This window comes from Schistocerca americana, chromosome 5, assembly GCF_021461395.2.
Source record: "Schistocerca americana isolate TAMUIC-IGC-003095 chromosome 5, iqSchAmer2.1, whole genome shotgun sequence".
NCBI classification, from domain to species: Eukaryota; Metazoa; Arthropoda; class Insecta; order Orthoptera; family Acrididae; genus Schistocerca; species Schistocerca americana.
In genome coordinates this window covers 68,609,922-68,631,952 of record NC_060123.1, presented here as the reverse complement: position 1 = coordinate 68,631,952, position 22,031 = coordinate 68,609,922, and the positions used below count along the sequence as shown (strand labels likewise).

Sequence of the window (22,031 nt, the reverse complement as noted above, 5' to 3'; positions counted from 1 at the left end):
CAAAATTTTCAATTCGATCACAAAGTTGACTCAGTATTTAATGTACCCTTATGTTGGTCATTACGCAACACTACAGAATTGTAGCAAATGCCCTCTGGAAGTCAAAGAACAAGGCATCAAGCTGTTTGACGGTGTCTACAACTTTCTTGGTCCCATAGAGTGAGTCAAGTGTTTTACTATTTTGTCATTTGTGGTACCCATGTTGATTCCTACAGCGGAGATTTTGGTCTTCAAAAACATCATAACATATGAGAACAAAAATGTGTCACATGTTTCTTCAGCAATATAGCCCTATAATCGTGTGCATTAGTGTGACAACCCTTCTAGGAAGTGGGACTGAATTGCACATTTTCCAGTCACTTGCAACGCAGCTAATAATACTATTTACCTCTTTCCTTTGATTTAGTGTGTATTCTTCTGTAAATTCTGATCGGATCGAAGAACCATCGGTAGAAGGAACATAATCTTCACCAAAATCTGCAGTTTGCAACAGACGTTCAACTTCAGCTGTTTTTGAGTAATGTTTATCTGGAATAACAATAATAATATATTTTTTAAAAACATACTTTTCAAAAGTTAGAAAGAAAGATGTACAGAGAGATGTATTCAATCACAATGAACTAAAGATATTAAAAGCTTTCACCTTTGATGGACTGTTACTGACTCGTGCTACGAGGGTGCTACCCAATGCTATTTCTTTTCTCATGTCACAAGATTAATTCATAGCCATTTAACTGCCTTAGGAAGTAAATTAGACATCATTACTCCAACACTAACCATATTCATGCAACAAACCACTGCCACCAATTGTCAACCATTGACGATTGTTGTCTATTGTCTACTCATGATTGCCAGTGCTTTGCAGCTTCAGTTGGTATATATTGGCTTGTTTAGATAAAGAATCATTCATTGTGATCTCAACTTTTCAAATTTCCAAGTATCTGGCCTTGGCATCAAGAGACAGTTGTCATCTGTGTATGAGTTGCATTTGTGTGAAGGTTGTCTAATTCAGAAGGCCTTTAGCCTGAAAGCTTGCTTGTTTAGCTGTCTTTTTTTTGTGCCTGCCTGTGACTCAGCATCTCACTATATGGTGAGTAGCAACCTATCCTTTACATTATATCATTTAGTAACATATAAGGCAGTATTATTTACGTTACCCTGACAGATGACTTAGGCTACAGTTTAAATAAGGCAAATTTAAACTCAAACACATTTATTAAATAAATAAGTATTGTGGTGTACAATACCGTGATTCTGACAAATGTGTTATAACAGAAATTCAAGCAAGCTACTTGTATCTTTAATACATATTTCACTTTACTGGAGACAACATGTAGAATGTTCAATACCGCTGTGAAATTCCTTTGCAGGGACACAAAGACACTCACTGTAAAGTAAGTAGTGTTTTGTGACATATATACCAGTTTCCTTCTGTAGACCATAAATCTGTGAGAAAAAATTCTCGAATGTCCTCCTATCAACAACCATCACAACTATGAAAGTTGCAAGTTTGTCCATTTTGCTGTTTCCACTACATTTTCCCCACAGTACCAAATGAGATATATACATGGAACAAAATGTTATCTACAATTTGTGTAGAAACCAATCTGATGTTCTGTGAATTGAGAAACATGAAAGGCAGGTAGTAGCTGAGAAGAGACTGAGATACGATTGAAAGCAGCCTGCTAACAACCAAAGAGAAACTTGGGAAGGGGATTAAAGTACAGGGAGAAGAAATAAAAATTCGGAGGTTTTTCAACAACACTGTTATTCTGTCAGAATGTGTAAAGAACTTGGAAGAGCAGTGGAACAGAATGGGTAACATCTCGAACAGATGTTATATGATGAACAGCAACATGTAATGTTGTGAGTATTTAGGTGAGCAATTTGGCCGCCTAGAGTTGGCAGGGGGTACGGTGAATTTGTGTGTGCAGACCTGGGGCTTAGGGCACAACGTGGTCACTCAGTCAAATGGCTGCGAATGGTGAGCCACAGTAACTGGTACAGACCAGCCAGGTGCAGAGTTGAGCAGCATGGCCAGATGTGGGTTAAATCCCAGTACAGGGAATTTTGACGTGTCGATAGCATTAGAGGACAGACAATCCAATAATCGGTGGGGTGTCAGACAAACTGAAAGATCATTTCTTACAGCTCTTTGAGAGTCTTGGAATAGTTTGCAATCAAATATTAATGCAAATCTGAATACATCGGCAATCCCAGAAAAATGAGAGGCCACCAATATTACAACAATAATTTCAATATCTGTAAAACAACAAAAGTTAATAATTTACAATGAACCTCTGAATTAACAACTTTTAAATGCTTCAGTTGATTTCAAAGAACGATATTTCAGATAGCTATCATCCCTGAAAGTCGCTCATCTGCATCTGTTTTATTTACTGACTTATTATATCTATTTATTATGCAAATTTTGGTCAGTGTGTTGTACCCTCTACAATCAAACAGCAAATGAAAACTTACAGTAAATTAATTTAAATAATAATTACACTTGATAATACACAATCATGCTAATTTAAGAAGTGGTGAACTGTATATATTAGCTGACACCATCTTTATAGAACAGTGCCAAAAGGAGTTTCTGACAAGCATCCCTAAATAACATCTACATATACATGGTTACTCTGCAATTTACACTTAAGTACCTGGCAGAGGGTTCATCGAACCATTTTCATACTACTTCTCTACCATTCCACTCTCGAATGACGCGTGGGAAAAAGGAACACTTAAATCATTCCGTTCAAGCTCTGATTTCTCTTATATTATTATGATGATCATTTCTCCCTACGTAGGTGGGTGTCAACAAAATATTTTCGCATTCGGAAGAGAAAGTTGGTGACTGAAATTTCGTAAATAGATCTCACTGCAAAGAAAGGCTCCTTTGTTTCAGTGACTGCCACCCCCACTCACGTATCATATCAGTGACACACTCACCCCTATTGCCCAATAACATGAAACGGGCTGCTCTTTGCACTTTTTCGATGTCCTCCGTCAATCCTATCGGGTGAGGATCCCACACCGAGCAGCAATATTCCAGCAGAGGACGGACAAGCATAATGTAGGTTGTCTCTTTAGTGCGTTTGTCACATCTTCTAAGTGTTCTGCCAACAAAGCGCAGTCTTTGTTTCGCCTTCCCCACAATATTATCTATGTGGTCTTTTCAATTTAAGTTACTCGTAATTGTAATTGCTAGGTATTTAGTTGAATTGACAGCCCTTACATTTGTGCAATTTGTTGTATACCCAAAATTTGTCGGATTTCTTTTAGCACCCAAGTGGATGAGCTCACACTTTTCTTAGTTTAGTGCCAATTGCCACTTTTCGCACCATACAGAAATTCTCTCTAGATCATTTTGTAATTGGAATTGATTGTCTGATGATTTTACTAGACGGTAAATTACAGTGTCATCTGCAAACAATCTAAGGGGGCTGCTCAGATTATCACCCGGATCATTTATGTAAATCAGGAACAGCAGAGGGCCTATGACACTACCTTCCGGAATGCCAGATATCACTTCTGTTCTACTCGATGATTTACTGTTTAATGACAATCTGTAACATTTATCGTGAGTGCACTTGTGCAAGAATACTTCCTTATTTATTTATAGACAAACCTTTATTTATACTTGTTGTGAATGGTCCGAGAGGCCTAAAGCTTATAACATTTATTTAGTTGAATATTGTCATAATATATTAGTTCAGTCTGGGAAGTGGTCAAGTTGAGTCAAATTATGTCTCTAAAACAAGAATTATGTACTTTTGGTGGGGAGGGCCTTCAACCAATGGAAAAGCAGACAGTAGCGAAACATTACGGAATTAAGAGGAGACTGGGACTTTTTGAGTGAAGAGCGCAAGGGAGTGAGTCTGGGGATTTTTACATGAGTTCTGGAAGAAGTCAGACCTGCCCGTTCTAACGATTGGTATCTAATCGTGGAGGTGTTCGATTTAGGGCACTGAACAGCTGCTACCATACTTCAACTTAAGAATGGAATTTATGTTTAGAGAGGTCTGAATATATGCCAGTGTAGGATTTTTTCCGCTTGTATTACGGAAATGAGGATAGGCAGAGTATGAGTTACTGTTCTTTGTATTGCATATGTTAATTAGTGAATCGTCATGTTGAACTCAGAACTGTTTTGAGCTGTTGAATATTTCATGTGTTGTGGTTATGAAACAGACTTATTTTTCACGTATCTTTGATCACAATTTAGTCTGGGGATTTTGCTACTATTCTCGTAACACTCTCAACCTAACTTTACTGTATTTGGTAAGAGTATTTTCTTTCTGTATTTTAACTGAACATTGTAGGACCACTTCCCATTTATTTGAGATGTCCTTTCTTGAATAAACATTATTCTGTCATCTATATCAATTACAGATGTTAGAATAGAACATGGCGTATTTTCTTAACTCACAATTCTAGCCAATGCACAGACTACTTGACTGCAAAATCACCGTTGCAGATTATTATTTGGAATGAATTAGCTTCAGGACTTGAACGCAGATGTGTGCAGCTTGATCCTATGACTACATTGAGCTATTCTTTTTAATCAGAGCTGTGAACAGCCCGTTAGGAAGAGCAACTACGTTAACTGTAACCATCAGGTATGGTTGTAATTGGGGTTTTCTCGTCCGGAATATGAATCAAATCACCTTAGAATTGCAGTCGTAATTCTAACGCTCCAATCATAAGGTTTTGCAGCAGTTATGTGCATGAGAACCAGGAGCAGAAGTTAGGTGTTACGAAGTTGGAAGTTCACGAAAGAAGAAAAAAACTAGGCAGTCATGGTGAGTTCATGTCTGTAGCAGCCAATAGCAGTGGAGATTTCACAAGCAGAAATGGCTGAAGTGGCAGCTTAGGCCACCAGCAGCGACTTCGAGTTCATGAGCATTGACACTTCAGGCAGCAAAAGTAAAGCAGCAGCAGCCAGCATGACTAAGTTAAGTAATTGAACCATTAGTGTTAATATGTGTGGTTCAGACAATGTGAGAGGGCCAGTTAGTCTAATTCCCTCAGCATCACCTGATTTAATTCGACTAAATTCAATTATCCTCGTTTTGCTTCTGTTAATGTTCATCTTATATCTTCTTTTCAAGACACTGTCCATTCCATTCAACAGATCTTCTAAGTCCTTTGCTGTCAACTTTCCTTTTCATAATATTGTTTCATTCTATCCTGGATTTTCCACTGAAGAATTCATGTTAGTATTCTGCAATCGTGGCTTATTAAACTGATAGTTCGGTAATTTTCACACCTGCTTTCCTTGAACTGGTATTATTTTATTCTTCCTGAAGTCTGAGGGTATTTCATCTGTCTTACCAGATGGAAGAGTTTTGTCATGGCTGACTCTCACAAGGCTATCAGTAGTTCTAACTGAATGTTGTCTATCCCGAGGCGTTGTTTCAACTTTGGACTTTCAGTGCTCTGTCAAATTCTTTACTCAGTATCGTATCACTCACCTCATCTTCATTAATGTTCTCATCCATTTCCATAATACTTCCATCAAGTACATCGCCCTTGTATAGACCCTCTACATACTCTTCCACCTTTCTGCTTTCCATTCTTTGCTTAGAACTTGTTTTCCATCTCAGCTCTTGATATTCATACAGGTGGTTCTCTTTTCTCCAAAGGTCTCTTTAACTGTCTTGTAGGCAGCATGTATCTTACCCCAGGTGATACATGCTTCTACATCCTTACATTTGTCCTCTAGCCAATCCTTAAACCACAAATTAGTTATGATTAAATTATACTCTGCGCAAAATTCTATCAGGCGGCTTCCTCTTTCATTACTTTCCACCAGTCCGTATTCACCTATGACTTTTCCTTCTCTTCATTTTCCTACTATCAAATTCCCCATGACTATTAAATTTTCGTCTCCCTTAACTATCTGAATAGTTTCTTTTATTGCGTCACAGTTTTCTTGAATCTCTTTATCAGCTGCTGAGCTAGTTGGCATATAAACTTGTCTACTATGGTGGGTGTGGTCTTTACGTCTGTCCTGGCTACAATAATGTGTGCACTATGCTGTTCGTAGTAACTTATTCATGTTCCTATTTTTTTTATTTGTTATTAAACCTACTCCTGCACTACCCATATGGGAGTTATAATAAGAATAAAATGGGGAACAATTTTAAGCAGTCCAATCATAAAGAGGGCACAAGAAAGGTCGTAAAATATGTAGAGAAATTTGATAATGAGGATTCTTTCTCTTCTTCTGTGGCTCTACTACTCATTATGAGCTTTGGCCTCTTCAACTACCTCCTTTCATTTATCCTGGTCCCTTGCTAGCATTTTCCAATTCCTGTAGCCCATTTTCCCCGAAACATTTCTATCCTCCGTGACCTCGCGCAAATTCCTCAACTGTCCAAGTCTTTCCGTCGACTCCGCGTCTGTCACACTGTCGCGTCCAGCACTTCCCATGTTCTGTACCCTACACTCCAGAACTCCCTGTCCTCTCTCGAAATGATCCTCCTCCCCCACTTCCATACAGTCTCACCATTAATGAGCGCTGTGATTGGCTAGAGCATTCCCTACATGTCTCCAAGTCAACGTACATTCACAAACATATTTAAAATCATACGAAATACTGGAGTTACATTTAAATAACTTGAAATTAAATAAATATTCCTACAACTGGACCATAAACATGCTCTAACACACATTTTAAATACATAAACAAATTAACCCCCCCCCATGAACCATGGACCTTGCCATGAGAGGCCAGACAAACGTGTGGTTCCTGAAGAGGGGCAGCAGCCTTTTCAGTAGTTGCAAGGGCAACAGACTGGATGATTGACTGATCTAGCCTTGTAACAATAACCAAAACGGCCTTGCTGTGTTGGTACTGCGAACGGCTGAAAGCAAGGGGAAACTACAGCCTCAATTTTTCCTGAGGGCATGCAGATTTACTGTATGGTTAAATGATGATGGCGTCCTCTCATGTAAAATATTCCAGAGGTAAATTAGTCCCCCATTCGGTTCTCTGGGTGGGGACTACTCAAGAGGACGTCGTTATCAGAAGAAAGAAAACTGGCGTTCTACGGATCGGAGTGTGGAATGTCAGAGCCCTTAATCGGGCAGGTAGGTTAGAAAATTTAAAAAGGGAAATGGATAGGTTAAAGTTATAGTGGGAATTAGTGAAGTTCGGTGGCAGGAGGAACAACACTTTTGGTCAGGCGAACACAGGGTTATAAATACAAAATCAAATAGGGGTAATGCAGAAGTAGGTTTAATAATGAATAAAAATATAGGAGTGTGGGTAAGCTACTACAAACAGCATGGTGATCGCATTATTGTGGCCAAGATAGACACGAAGCCCAAGCCTACTACAGTAGTACAAGTTTATATGCCAACTAGCTCTGCAGATGACGAAGAAATTGAAGAAATGTATGATGAAATTAAAGAAATTATTCAGATAGTGAAGGGAGACGAAAATTTAATAGTCATGGGTGACTGGAATTCGGTAGTAGGAAAAGGGAGAGAAGGAAACGTAGTAGGTGAATGTGGATTGGGAGGAAGAAATGAAAGAGGAAGCCGCCTGGTAGAATTTTGCACAGGGCACAACTTAATCATAGCTAACACTTGGTTCAAGAATCATAAAAGAAGGTTGTATACATGGAAGAAGCCTGGAGATACTGACAGGTTTCAGATAGATTACATAATGGTAAGACAGAGATTTAGGAACAAGGTTTTAAATTGTAAGACATTTCCAGGGGCAGATGTGGACTCTGACCACAATCTATTGGTTATGAACTATAGTTTAAGACTAAGGATACTGCAAAAAGGTGGGAATTTAAGGAGATGGGACCTCAATAAACTGAAAGAACAAGAGGTTGTACAGAGTTACAGGGAGAGCATACGGGAACAATTGGGAAGAATCGGGGAAAGAAATACAGTAGAAAAAGAATGGGTAGCTTTGATGGATGAAGTAGTGAAGGCAGCAGAGGATCAGGTAGGCAAAAAGACGAGGGCTAGTAGAAATCCTTGGGTAACAGAAGAAATATTGAATTTAATGGATGAAAGGAGAAAATATAAAAATGCAGTAAATGAAGCAATCAAAAAGGAATACAAACAACTCAAAAATGAGATGGACAGGAAGTGCAAAATGGCTAAGCAGGGATGGCTAGAGGACAAAGGTAAGAATGTAGAGGTTTATCCCACTAGGGTAAGATAGATACTGTCTACAGCAAAATTAGAGAGACCTTTGGAGAAAAGAAAACCACTTGTATGAATATCAAGAGCTCAGATGGAAACCCAGTTCTAAGCAAAGAAGGGAAAGCAGAAAGATGGAAGGAGTATATAGTGGTTCTATACAAGGGCGATGTACTTGAGGACAATATTATGGAAGTGGAAGAGGATGTAGATGAAGAGGAAATGGGAGATAAGATACTGCGTGAAGAGTTTGACAGAGCACTGGAAGACCTGAGTCGAAACAAGGCCCCCGGAGTAGACAACATTCCATTAGAACTACTGACAGCCTTGGGAGAGCCAGTCCTGACAACTCTACCATCTGGTGAGCAAGAAGTATGAGACAGGCGAAATATCCTCAGACTTCAAGAAGAATGTAATAATTCCAATCCCAAAGAAAGCAGGTGTTGACAGATGTGAAAATTACCGAACTATAAGTTTAATAAGTCACGGCTGCAAAATACTAACATGAATTCTTTACAGATGAATGCAAAAACTAGTAGAAGCCGACCTTGGGGAAGATCAGTTTGGATTCCGTAGAAATATTGGAACACGTGAGGCAATACTGACCCTACGTCTTATTTTAGAAGCTAGATTAAGGAAAGGCAAACCTACGTTTCTAGCATTTGCAGACTTAGAGAAAGCTTTTGACAATTTTTACTGGAATTCTCTCTTTCAAATTCTGAAAGTGTCAGGGGTAAAATACAGGGAGCGAAAGGCTATTTACAATTTGTACAGAAACCAGATGGCAGTTATAAGAGTCGAGGGGCATGAAAGGGAAGCAGTGGTTGGGAAAGGAGTGAGACAGGGTTGTAGCCTATCCCCGATGTTATTCAATCTGTATATTGAGCAAGCAGTGAAGGAAACAAAAGAAAAATTCGGAGTAGGTATTAAAATCCATGGAGAAGAAATAAAAACTTTGAGGTTCACCGATGACATTGTAATTGTGTCAGAGACAGCAAAGGACTTGGAAGAACAGTTGAACGGAATGGATAGTGTCTTGAAAGGAGGATATAAGATGAACATCAACAAAAGCAAAACGAGGATAATGGAATGTAGTCGAAGTAAGTCGGGTGATGCTGAGGGAATTAGATTAGGAAATGAGACGCTTAAAGTAGTAAAGGAGTTTTGCTATTTGGGGTGCAAAATAACTGATGATGGTCGAAGTAGAGAGGATATAAAATGCAGACTGTCAATTGCAAGGAAAGCGTTTCTGAAGAAGAGAAATTTGTTAACATCGAGTATATATTCGAGTGTCAGGAAGTCGTTTCTGAAAGTATTTTTATGGAGTGTAGCCACATATGGAAGTGAAACATGTACGATAAATAGTTTAGACAAGAAGAGAATAGAAGCTTTCGAAATGTGGTGCTACAGAAGAATGCTGAAGATTACATGGGTAGATCACATAACTAATGAGGAGGTATTGAATAGGATTGGGGAGAAGAGACGTTTGTGGCACAACTTGACTGGAAGAAGGGATGGATTGGTAGGACATATTCTGAGGCATCAAGGGATCAACAATTTAGTATTGGAGTGCAGTGTGGAGGGTAAAAAATTGTAGAGGGAGACCAAGAGATGAATACACCAAGCAGATACAGAAGGATGTAGGTTGCAGTAGGTGCAGGGAGATGAAGAAGCTTGCACAGGATAGAGTAGCATGGAGAGCTACATCAAACCAGTCTCAGGACTGAAGACCACTACAACATAAAACAAATTAAATAAACACATTCAAAGGACTAGAACAAAAGATAGGCCAGTAGCCTAATGTCTCTGTGTTTTCTAAAACACAGTAAATATTTAACCAATTTCTTCATGAATAGTATATATGGGATATAAACAAAGACACAGATGAATAAATATATTTATAAGCATGCTGCTACCGTTTTTTCGTGTAACTGTGGAGTACTTACAGCCTGACGCGATCGATAGTAATTGGCCACTTTGACCTCCAATAACTCATGTACTATTCAAGTTACATGCCTGTAATTCATACCAATTTACGTTTACACTAATAGCTTTTTAAAGACACAGTGTTCGACAAAATCGGATGAAGCGTTTATATTTTGTAAATTCGTTGCTGGGTGTTACTTGTACAATTTACCATCAGATACTAAACTTTAAACTAATAAAGATATTGAAAATCTGATTACACCATCAGAATTGTTGTGCAAATAATAGTAATGTACATGTTTCTTTTTGAGGTATCATGATTCATCTGGCTACTATTAATTTCTATACGAACTGTGAAATGTCTGCCATTAAGGTTTCACAAAGTCCGCCATTTTTGGCACTCCTGGTGTGTCTCCTTCATCAACACAGCATCACCATGGAATTCCCAGCTACGTGGCTGGAATGGCCATTGTGTGGCATCACGTGGTTGCTAAGATAACGTTCAGCACCACGTGCTCGCTGCCAGGCCACGGCTTTAACAAGTGTACTGTGCGGCCGTCCCAACTCCAAACATATAATATTTCCAGGGCACCACAGCTCACCTGTTACTTCACACTGTCCACCTAGCTTTCCTTGTAAAATCTTTTTTGGTATTTCCGTATCATTCATCTGTGCCACATGTCCAGCCCACCTCAGCCTGGATGACTTCACAATTCTTCTAACAGGCTGGATTTTGTAGATAGTGTTAACCGTATGGTTGTATCTCCTCTGCCATGTTTCCCTTTTGCACAGTGGGCTGATGATTCTCTTCTCTCAAATGAATCCAGTGATTCAGTATTCTTTGCTGTCAGCACCCAGGTTTCGAGAGGCCTAAGTAAGCACTAGTCTGATCAGTGTTTTACATACGGTTAGTTTTGTGGTTATAGCCAGGAGTCTTGAAGATAGAAGCTTTGCTAAGGTGAAATAACCTTTATTGGCTGCAATTAGTCTCTGTTTTGTTTTATGAGGTACCTTTTAGACTGGTTACAATCGAACCCAGATACTTGAAATGATCGACTCTTTCAAAGGTATAACTACCCATTGTTATTTTGGCTGGTATGTTCTCCCTGTGCACTTTCCCAGCAACTATGTATTTTGTTTTCTGCTTGTTGATATTTAGTCCTATATTCCTGCTGGACTGTTCAAATGTGGTGAATATCTCTTCCATTGCCATCAGAGTCCTTGCTTCTACATCAATGTCACCCGCACAGGCCAGTATCTTCACAGATTTATGAAATATCAACAAAGTTAATTAAAGAATGTGATTCTGAGCTAAGTAACGTATTGAGCTATCTGTGTAACCACTCGTTTATCAGTGGAATATTTCCTGAATGGTTGAAATATGCTGAAGTTAAGCCACTGTTTAAGAAGGGAGATAAAGAAATAGCATCAAATTTCCATCCAATTTCACTGTTGCCAGCATTCTCAATAAATTTTAGAAAAAGTAATGTACAATCGGCTTTATAACCATCTTATCTCGAATAACATACTGTCAAAGTCACAGTTTAGATTTCTAAAGGGTTCTGATATTGAGAAGGCTATCTACACTTACAGTGAACATGTGCTGAATTCATTAGACAAAAAATTGCAGGCAACTGGTATATTTTGTGATCTGTCAAAGGCATCTGACTGTGTAAATCACAGTATACTTTTAAGTAAATTAGAATATTATAGCGTAACAGGAAATGCTGCAAAATGGTTCAAATCTTATATCTCTGGCAGGAAACAAAGGGTGTTATTAGGAAAGAGACATGTATCAAGCCATCAGGCATGACCCAACTGGGAACTAGTTACATGTGGGGTCCCACAAGGTTCCATTTTGGGGCCCTTACTTTATCTCGTGTATATCAATGACCTTTCATCAGTAACATTACCAGATGCCAAGTTTGTTTCATTTGCCGATGATACAAACATTGCAATAAATAGCAAATCAAGTGTAGTCTTAGAAAGATCAGCTAATAAAATATTTGTGGACATTAATCACTGGTTCCTAGCCAATTCTCTGTCACTAAAATTTGAAAAAACACACTACATGCAGTTCAGAACTTGTAAGGGGTGTCTCATGAGTATATGCCTAACATACGATGACAAGCAGATAGAAGAAGTGGAGAATGTTCAATTCTTGGGATTACAGCTTGATAATAAATTCAACTGGGAGGAGCACACCACAGAACTGCTGAAGCGTCTTAACAAACCTCTATCTGCAATGCAAATTCTGTCAGACATAGGGGATATAAAAATGAAAAAGCTGGCATACTATGCTTACTTTCATTCCATAATGTCATATGGGATTATTTTGTGGGGTAATTCACCAAGCCAAGTTAAAGTTTTCCAGGTACAAAAACGTACAGTAAGACTTATATGTGGTGTGAATTCAAGACCATCCTGCAAAAGCCTGTTTAGGGAACTAGGGACACTAACTACTGCTTCCCAGTATATTTATTCCTTAATGAAATTTATCATTAAAAATATATCACTTTTTCAAACCAACAGCTCCAAAAGCCTGTTTAGGGAACTAGGGATACTAACTACTGCTTCCCAGTATATTTATTCCTTAATGAAATTTATCATTAAAAATATATCACTTTTTCAAACCAACAGCTCAATTCATGGAATCAATACTAGAAATAAGAATAATCTTCACAAGGATTTAAAGTTACTTAGTCTTGCACAAAAAGGTGTGCATTATTCAGGAACACACATTTTCAATAACTTACCAGCATCCATAAAAAGCTTAACAACCAATGAAATTCAGTTTAAGAGAAGTCTAAAGGATTTATTGGCGGCCAACTCCTATGCCGCACAATTTCAGTGCTGTAATACATTCATTTTAACGTGTGTGTGTGTGTGTGTGTGTGTGTGTGTGTGTGTGTGTGTGGGTAAGTACAATGTAACTTCTGCACCATTTCAGTGCAGTAATGTGTTCATTGTAAATAAGTATTACAGTAGTTGTATTACCTTTTATTACCTTATAAATAAATAAATAAACTTTTTTATTTTAAATTCAGTGCATTAGTATTGGTAAAATGATTCATTCATATAGTGCTCATTAAAAAATGATGATCATACCACTGGGGACCTGTGGAATGGTACATTAGCTTATTTGTTTTAGTTGTAAATATTTGTCATGTATTGTTTTTCTGACATGTTCTACATCCTGGAGAACCTCCTCACTATGGATCAATTGGAATGAAAGTAAATCTAATCTAATCTAATCTAAAAAAAATTGTTCCCCTATTCAAGATATCTGCTTCTCTCATCACCCTCTAAAATGCAGCATTGAATAGGAGGCATGCCAATTCATCACCTTTCCGTACTCCATTGTTAATTTCCAAAGTATTGGACAACATTCCTCCAGTTTTTATGCTACCTTGCATTCCTCTCATTGTCATTATTATTATCCTTATTGGTGGTTCTCTCTCTCTCTCTCTCTCTCTCTCTCTCTCTCTCTCTCTCTCTCTAATACCAATCCACCTGGAGCCTGATACGGTTGCTCTCTGTCTATACTATAATACATTTCTTGACACTATGACTTCATCAAGCTATTCTTGTTCAATAGAGCCATGCCTAGCCCAAGTACCTGAAGTATGAATAACTGCAGGTAAAGATATAACTGGTTTACTTGTATGGGATAGTGTTAGGAAGAGCAACTACACCAGCATTAACTGCCAGGTAGTCACAAAAAATTAAAACAAATTATTTGGTACGAGGAGCAATCACAGTTGTGATGACGCATTTAGCCTCATGAAAACTGCAACAGCTGCATCAAACTGATTTATTACTCACAGTTAGTTTTATGACATTACAGTCATATCTTTATATAAAAACTGTTGACCTAAAAAAAAGATACAATAACTGTAATTAGAACTATCTTAAAACAAAATGCTGAACTGATAAAATTTTGACTGACATGTGAGCTATATGGACCTTTCAGTAATGTCCTTGAACCTCAATCAAGGTAGGTGATACAAATCCCCTATCTTCCAGCATGAAATTGGTGCCCCAAAGTATGGAGCCATCATGAATAAAATAACCAGAGAGAAATGCAGAAACAAGAACAGTTAAATAAGAGCCAGAATCATAACCATGGAAACAACCCCCAAATCAAAACAAGATGACTGACTTCTTAACATAATTTTACCTGCCCATTATTACCAAATCATCTAAAATGTTAAGCACATGGCCCTTAGATTCATTATGCAACATTTTTAAATTTTTGGAACCATTAGAAAGAGAATGTCTCTCACCACATAAGTGTGTACTGGGTGTTGTTTTTTAGTTCTTCCTAGCTAATTGTTCTTTTAATCTAACCTTAAAACTTCTCCCCATCTCCAAAACATTTCACTGGGCAACAGATTCAAGAAACCCAATACACACCTGTACCACTGAAGGGGTTAGAATCCAATGTCTCTTAATGTCTCATGGAGGCACCAACATTCTTGGGTATGAAAAAAATAAGACTAACCTTCTCTGCACACAATACTTTGCCAGTTCCTTCAGATGTTCTACCAAGATACAGGATACTATTGTGGTGTCATCGCCAGACACCACACTTGCTAGGTGGTGGCCTTTAAATCGGTCGCGGTCCATTAGCATACGTCGGACCCACGTGTCGCCACTATCAGTGATGGCAGACCGAGCGCCGCCACACGGCAGGTCTAGAGAGACTTCCTAGCACTCGCCCCAGTTGTACAGCCGCCTTTGCTAGCGATGGTTCACTGCCTACTTATGTTCTCATTTGCCGAGACGATAGTTTAGCATAGCCTTCAGCTACGTCATTTGCTACGACCTAGCAAGGCGCCATTATCAGTTACTATTGATATTGTGAATCATGTACCGTCAAGACCGACGTTCATCATTAATGGATTAAAGTTAAGTATTCCACCAGCTACGTCCATTTTTCTAAATTCTAATTTCCTTATCATGTTCCAGACCTCACGCCAGCCTGCGTGAGCTAAAACGTGTGCATTTCGGCCTCCTTTAGTAAAACGGTGTTGGCTCTCTTGTCAACCACAACAACTATAGTACATCCTATGTCAAGGCTCCCAGTCCAGAGTTACAGTGATAAAGTGATCAGAGCTAGCCTCAGTGGTCCCATTACACTACTTTATGCCTTGCAATACTAAAACTGAGGAATGACATAGTGAACATCATAAAGGAACAGTTTGGGAATTATTAAGACACAAGAGAAAACAAATGAATGGCTCAGGCAGAACACTTGAGTGTTGTTGTGGTCTTCAGTCCTGAGACTGGTTTGATGCAGCTCTCCATGCTACTCTATCCTGTGCAAGCTTTTTTATCTCCCAGTACCTACTACAACCTACATCCTTCTGAATCTGCTTAGTGTATTCATCTCTTGGTCTCCCTCTACGATTTTTACCCTCCACGCTGCCCTCCAATACTAAATTGGTGATCCCTTGATGCCTCAGAACATGTCCTACCAACCGATCCCTTCTTCTGGTCCAGTTGTGCCACAAACTTCTCTTCTCCCCAATCCTATTCAATACTTCCTCATTAGTTATGTGATCTATCCATCTAATCTTCAGCATTCTTCTGTAGCACCACATTTCAAAAGCTTCTATTCTCTTCTTGTCCAAACTATTTATTGTCCATGTTTCACATCCATACATGGCTACACTCCATACGAATACTTTCAGAAATGACTTCCTGACACTTAAATCAATACTGGATGTTAACAAATTTCTCTTCTTCAGAAACGCTTTCCTTGCCATTGCCAGCCTACATTTTATATCCTCTCTACTTCGAACATCATCAGTTATTTTGCTCCCCAAATAGCAAAACTCCTTTACTACTTTAAGTGTCTCATTTCCTAATCTAATTCCCTCAGCATCACCCGACTTAATTAGACTACAGTCCATTATCCTTGTTTTGCTTTTGTTGATGTTCATCTTATATCCTCCTTTCAATACACTGTCCATTCCATTCAACTGCTCTTCCAAGTCCTTTGCTGTCTCTGACAGAATTACAACGTCATCGGCGAACCTCAAAGTTTTTATTTCTTCTCCATGAATTTTAATACCTACTCCGAATTTTTCTTTTGTTTCCTTCACTGTTTGCTCAATATACAGATTGAACAACATCGGGGAGAGGCTACAGCCCTGTCTTACTCCCTTCCCAACCACTGCTTCCCTTTCATGTCCCTCGACTCTTATAACTGCCATCTGGTTTCTGTACAAATTGTAAATAGCCTTTCGCTCCCTCTATTTTACCCCTGCCACCTTTAGAATTTGAAAGAGAGTATTCCAGTCAACATTGTCAAAAGCTTTCTCTAAGTCTACAAATGCTAGAAACGTAGGTTTGCCTTTCCTTAATCTTTCTTCTAAGACAAGTCGTAAGGTCAGTATTGCCTCACGTGTTCCAGTGTTTCTACGGAATCCAAACTGATCTTCCCCGAGGTTGGCTTCTACTAGTTTTTCCATTCGTCTATAAAGAATTCCTGTTAGTATTTTGCAGCTGTGACTTATTAAACTGATAGTTCGGTAATTTTCACATCTGTCAACACCTGCTTTCTTTGGGATTGGAATTATTATATTCTTCTTGAAGTCTGAGGGTATTTCGCCTGTCTCATACATCTTGCTCACCAGATGGTACAGTTTTGTCAGGACTGGCTCTCCCATGGCCGTCAGTAGTTCCAATGGAATGTTGTCTACTCCGGGGGCCTTGTTTTGACTCAGGTCTTTCACTGCTCTGTCAAACTCTTCACGCAGTATCATATCTCCCATTTCATCTTCATCTACATCCTCTTCCATTTCCATAATATTGTCCTCAAGTACATCGCCCTTGTATAGTCCCTCTATATACTCCTTCCACCTTTCTGCTTTCCCTTCTTTGCTTAGAACTGGGTTTCCATCTGAGCTCTTGATATTCATACAAGTGGTTCTCTTATCTCCAAAGGTCTCTTTAATTTTCCTGTAGGCAGTATCTATCTTACCCCTAAAGAGATAGGCCTCTACATCCTTACATTTGTCCTCTAGCCATCCCTGCTTAGCCATTTGGCACTTCCTGTCGATCTCATTTTTGAGTTGTTTGTATTCCTTTTTGCCTGCTACATTTACTGCATTTTTATATTTTCTCCTTTCATCAATTAAATTCAATATTTCTTCTGTTACCCAAGGATTTCTACTAGCCCTCGTCTTTTTACCTACTTGATCCTCTGCTGCCTTCACTACTTCATCCCTCAAAGCTACCCATTCTTCTTCTACTGTATTTCTTTCCCCCATTCCTGTCAATTGTTCCCTTATGCTCTCCCTGAAACTCTGTACAACCTCTGGTTCTTTCAGTTTATCCAGGTCCCATCTCCTTAAATTCCCACCTTTTTGCAGTTTCTTCAGTTTTAATCTACAGGTCATAACCAATAGATTGTGGTCAGAGTCCACATCTGCCCCTGGAAATGTCTTACAATTTAAAACCTGGTTTCTAAATCTCTGTCTTACCATTATATAATATATCTGATACCTTTTAGTATCTCCAGGGTTCTTCCATGTATACAACCTTCTTTCATGATTCTTAAACCAAGTGTTAGTTATGATTATGTTGTGCTCTGTGCAAAATTCTACCTCGCGGCTTCCTCTTTCATTTCTTAGCCCCAATCCATATTCACCTACTATGTTTTCTTCTCTCCCTTTTCCTACACTAGAATTCCAGTCACCCATGACTATTAAATTTTTGTCTCCCTTCACAATCTGAATAATTTCTTTTATTTCATCATACATTTATTCAATTTCTTCGTCATCTGCAGAGCCAGTTGGCATATAAACTTGTACTACTGTAGTAGGTGTGGGCTTCGTATCTATCTTGGCCACAATAATGCGTTCACTATGCTGTTTGTAGTAGCTTACCCGCATTCCTATTTTCCTATTCATTATTAAACCTACTCCTGCATTACCCCTATTTGATTTTGTGTTTATAACCCTGTAGTCACCTGACCAGAAGTCTTGTTCCTCCTGCCACCGAACTTCACTAATTCCCACTATATCTAACTTCAACCTATCGATTTCCCTTTTTAAATTTTCTAACCTACCTGCCCGATTAAGGGATCTGACATTCCACGCTCCGATCCGTAGAACGCCAGTTTTCTTTCTCCTGATAACGACATCCTCTTGAGTAGTCCCCGCCCGGAGATCCGAATGGGGGACTATTTTACCTCCGGAATATTTTACCCAAGAGGATGCCATCATGATTTAATTATACAGTAAAGCTGCATGCCCTCGGGAAAAATTACGGCTGTAGTTTCCCCTGGCTTTCAGCCGTTCGCAGTACCAGCACAGCAAGGCCGTTTTGGTTATTGTTACAAGGCCAGATCAGTCAATCATCCAGACTGTTGCCCTTGCAACTACTGAAAAGGCTGCTGCCCCTTTTCAGGAACCACACGTTTGTCTGGCCTCTCAACAGATACCCCTCCGTTGTGGTTGCACCTACGGTACGGCTATCTGTATCGCTGAGGCACGCAAGCCTCCCCACCAACGGCAAGGTCCATGGTTCATGGGGGGGGGGGGGGGGGGAACACTTGAGTAAGAGATGTAATTATGAATGCTATGGAAGGGTGGGCAGAACATACAGTTAGGTGAATGTAAAATAGACAGACTAAGAAAGTTTTAGCTGCATTCCAAGGGATAAGACTGAGACTTCAGCATAATGGACGGTGGGTTGATGAGAGAAAACATGCAGGAGCCACCAAGATGAGTACAGCTGAAAATCGTAATGTATGCAAAAGACTGGAGGGCATCCAGCAGGGGTTGTCAAATGGTGGATGACAATGTTATGGTTTGGGGGTATGTCTGAATACAATGTTGTGACCATGGGTAATACATATTATGATAAATCACAACAGCAGCTGCCATAAGGAGAATTTTAAGACCAAGGTACTGACTTCATCAGGCAATTTCACATCACAGTTCAACAGTTCAATGACAAGTCACATGAAGCGAGTATGTATTAGCCGTCTTCAAAAAAGAATTGGTAGCCCTTCTCCCATGGCCTGCACTTTCAAAATCGATGAAGAATGCAAGCTTAGGCTTTATTGGTGTCAGTAACAAGGTGATTACAGGCAAAGCATAAGGTCAGATAGGACAAATCTAAAGAACTAAACTGATGATATTTTAATTTTTGAAAGATACCACCCCAGCATTCGCCTTCAGTAATTTAGGGAAAGCATGGAATTCCAAATCTGAACAGCCAAGCAGGGATCTGAACCATGCTCCTCCTGAAAGCTAGTCTAGCTCATGTGCATATGACAAGTTTTTCATCGAAATTGGTTTGCAACTTGTATGCTGAACCAACAACAGTTTATGCTTCATAGACTCAAATTTGAACTGTATGGTATGAAATTCTCAACAAAAACTTCCATGTGGTCTTTGATTCCATGCCAAAACATTCCGAAGTCCTCAATCGAGCAAACACAGACTTCACAGTAAAATGAATTTTGGAAATCGGCGAATGTGCACAGTTCTGTATTTATCATTTGTGTATTGTAAAGTAACTAAAAAGTGGTATAAAGATAATTAAGTTGCTTGTATTCTTCTTGGTGTTGCAATGGAGTGGAGGGCAATTGTTACTGGACCTAAAGTATCTGAAAGAGACGCCAGGAGGCTTCAAAAGGAAGTACAAAAATTTGATGGCCTACTAGAATGACAGATAACATCCACTTCACATTGGAAACACTTTTAACATAGTGTGCCTGGTATACCTTTAACAAACTGTATCCTGGGCACAACACCCATCACTCTAAGCTGAGAAAGCTCATGTCGAAGCTGTCCCGCCACTGACTGCAGTGTTTTTTCAATGTCTTCATCACATCCATCTCCCTTTGCACACCAGTATACATTTACCAGATTAAAGTCAGATGCCACTTTCACCTGCAAGCAAGTAACTGACAGTGTTCACCCAACCAAAATGTCTGGTTTACTTAACTGTAGCAGTAGGTATAATATTGTAGCTTAGATGTTACAGACATTAAACTGTGCAGAGTTATTAGTAAGTATCTCAGAGATTTCACAATAAGACAATGTGACAAATACAAGAAATACACAAATAAGAACACACAAATGTAGCACAAGTTTTAGACATACATTACAAGTGTTCAGAGTTATGCAAGGCTTTGGCCAACAACACAATCAAAATTTCAGATATAAATGACTCATCGAAATCCAGTATTATAACATATATATAGATGCTGTAACAAAAATTACGATTATTCACATGACATCATATACAGTGACTTTTGCCAACTCTCAAACTGTCACCTTTCAACCCAACCTAGACCTTGGGCCATGCTACAGATCAGTCCATTACCACAAACTACATTTCAAAAAATAATTTAAACACAAAACAAATATTATGTGTGTCCATTCTCTTTCTGTTTATGTGCCTGTGACATGACTTGCCACAACACCATTACATCATAAGTCAAAGCTAATGTCTGGTATCGAAAGGCTCAGTTGACCCCATATTTTCAGGTCTTTGTGACAGCCAACAAACAAGGCAATGCTGCAGAGGAATGAGAACACAATTTGCTGGTGGAATAACTAATTATTGATCATTTCAACAGAGGCAACGTGTTAGTTTTATAAGCTGTAAAAAATATGCCTAGATGGTATAAGCTCATGTAGACTGCAACCATTAAGTAGCTGCTACACAAATTTGTAACTCATAACTAGGATTACTTCTAAGTAAGAAAATGTGATTGCACTCACAAAATGTGAAGTTTTACAGCCACGTCTTAGTCACTGTAGAATTGATAAAATAAGCACTGTGGCCAGTTTCTTGCATTTGTCATAATTGTGATAATACGACTAACCATAAAACAATGGAAATACTGAAACTGGTCATAGGCAATTGATCACAAAATTACAATCTGATTTGTGCCTCATCAAAGTTGACACTACATCGAAAATAACTATAAAAGCATTTACATCATTCAAACCAAGAAACAACACTCTTTACAAAATGAAAGAAGACAACTGCACGACTTCTGCACTGCTGTGGCATTGTAGTTCTAGTTGAAGTTTTTAATGACATTAGCTGCATTTGTGTACTGAAATGAACCAGTGGTAACAGGTGAAAATTTATACCAGACATGGAATCAGGAACTGCAAGAAAGGGGTTTGTGGGTAAGTGAAAATACATTGGAACTGCTCAGATGGCTGAGGCAGCGAGAAATACAGGTTCGAGTTCCAGTCCAGCAAAAATTTCACCTGTTGCCATTTTAATGCCCAAATGTGGCTATGTAACCAAAACCTTTGACACTAGATTTGTAGGGCTGCTGTATCAAATAAAGATGTCCATTCTGTTGGACATGACCAAAAGAACACACGACAAGTACTTATATATAATTCTCCTCACACGAGCTGAGCTCGAAATGAGGTATAAGTCTTCATGAAATGATTATACTGAAAGGTTAGATTCCTATTCACCACACATAGGAAGTGCTAAGTGGCAAACAGGCACACTGACAAAAAAAAAAAAAAAAAAACTGCCACATATTACATAAAATAAGGGAAAGGCAACCATTCATTACAGCAGACTGATGTGTGGAGCGCAGAAACACATAAGAGAAAACAGGACCACCTTCATGGGTAAAACACACAACCACATCTGCCATTTTGGTGTTGTCCCTTAGCACTAGCGGCAGTGTGTCAGCTAATTTAAAGTTTTGTCGTAAGGCGGCCAAACTGGGGCAGCTGAGTAGGATGTGGGCCACCATCAGTGTGAGACGGATCCTCACTTCATAAGATGTGGCCATGGGTCAGCAAAATGAGGCTAAGTGTAAGCTGACACAGAATGGTGGAATCCCCATGAGAAGCATTAAGGAAGACTATCACATGGCTGTGGCCCCTTTATTGCTCATAGTTTGGAGAAACCAGGGTGCACCATCCGTG

At 39.0% G+C, this 22,031-nt stretch overlaps 1 protein-coding gene across 1 annotated transcript in view; it reads right to left on the bottom strand.

Moving 5' to 3' along the window:
- LOC124615697 (putative ribosome-binding factor A, mitochondrial) overlaps positions 1 to 22,031 on the bottom strand; it is a 69,129-nt gene that overhangs the window by 23,508 nt on the left and 23,590 nt on the right. Inside the window, exons 3-4 of the mRNA XM_047143735.1 lie at positions 19,841 to 20,009; positions 389 to 528 (exon numbers count right to left, since the gene is read on the bottom strand). Of these exons, the coding sequence (XP_046999691.1) occupies positions 389 to 528; positions 19,841 to 20,009 (309 nt within the window). The remainder of the gene's footprint in view (positions 1 to 388; positions 529 to 19,840; positions 20,010 to 22,031) is intronic.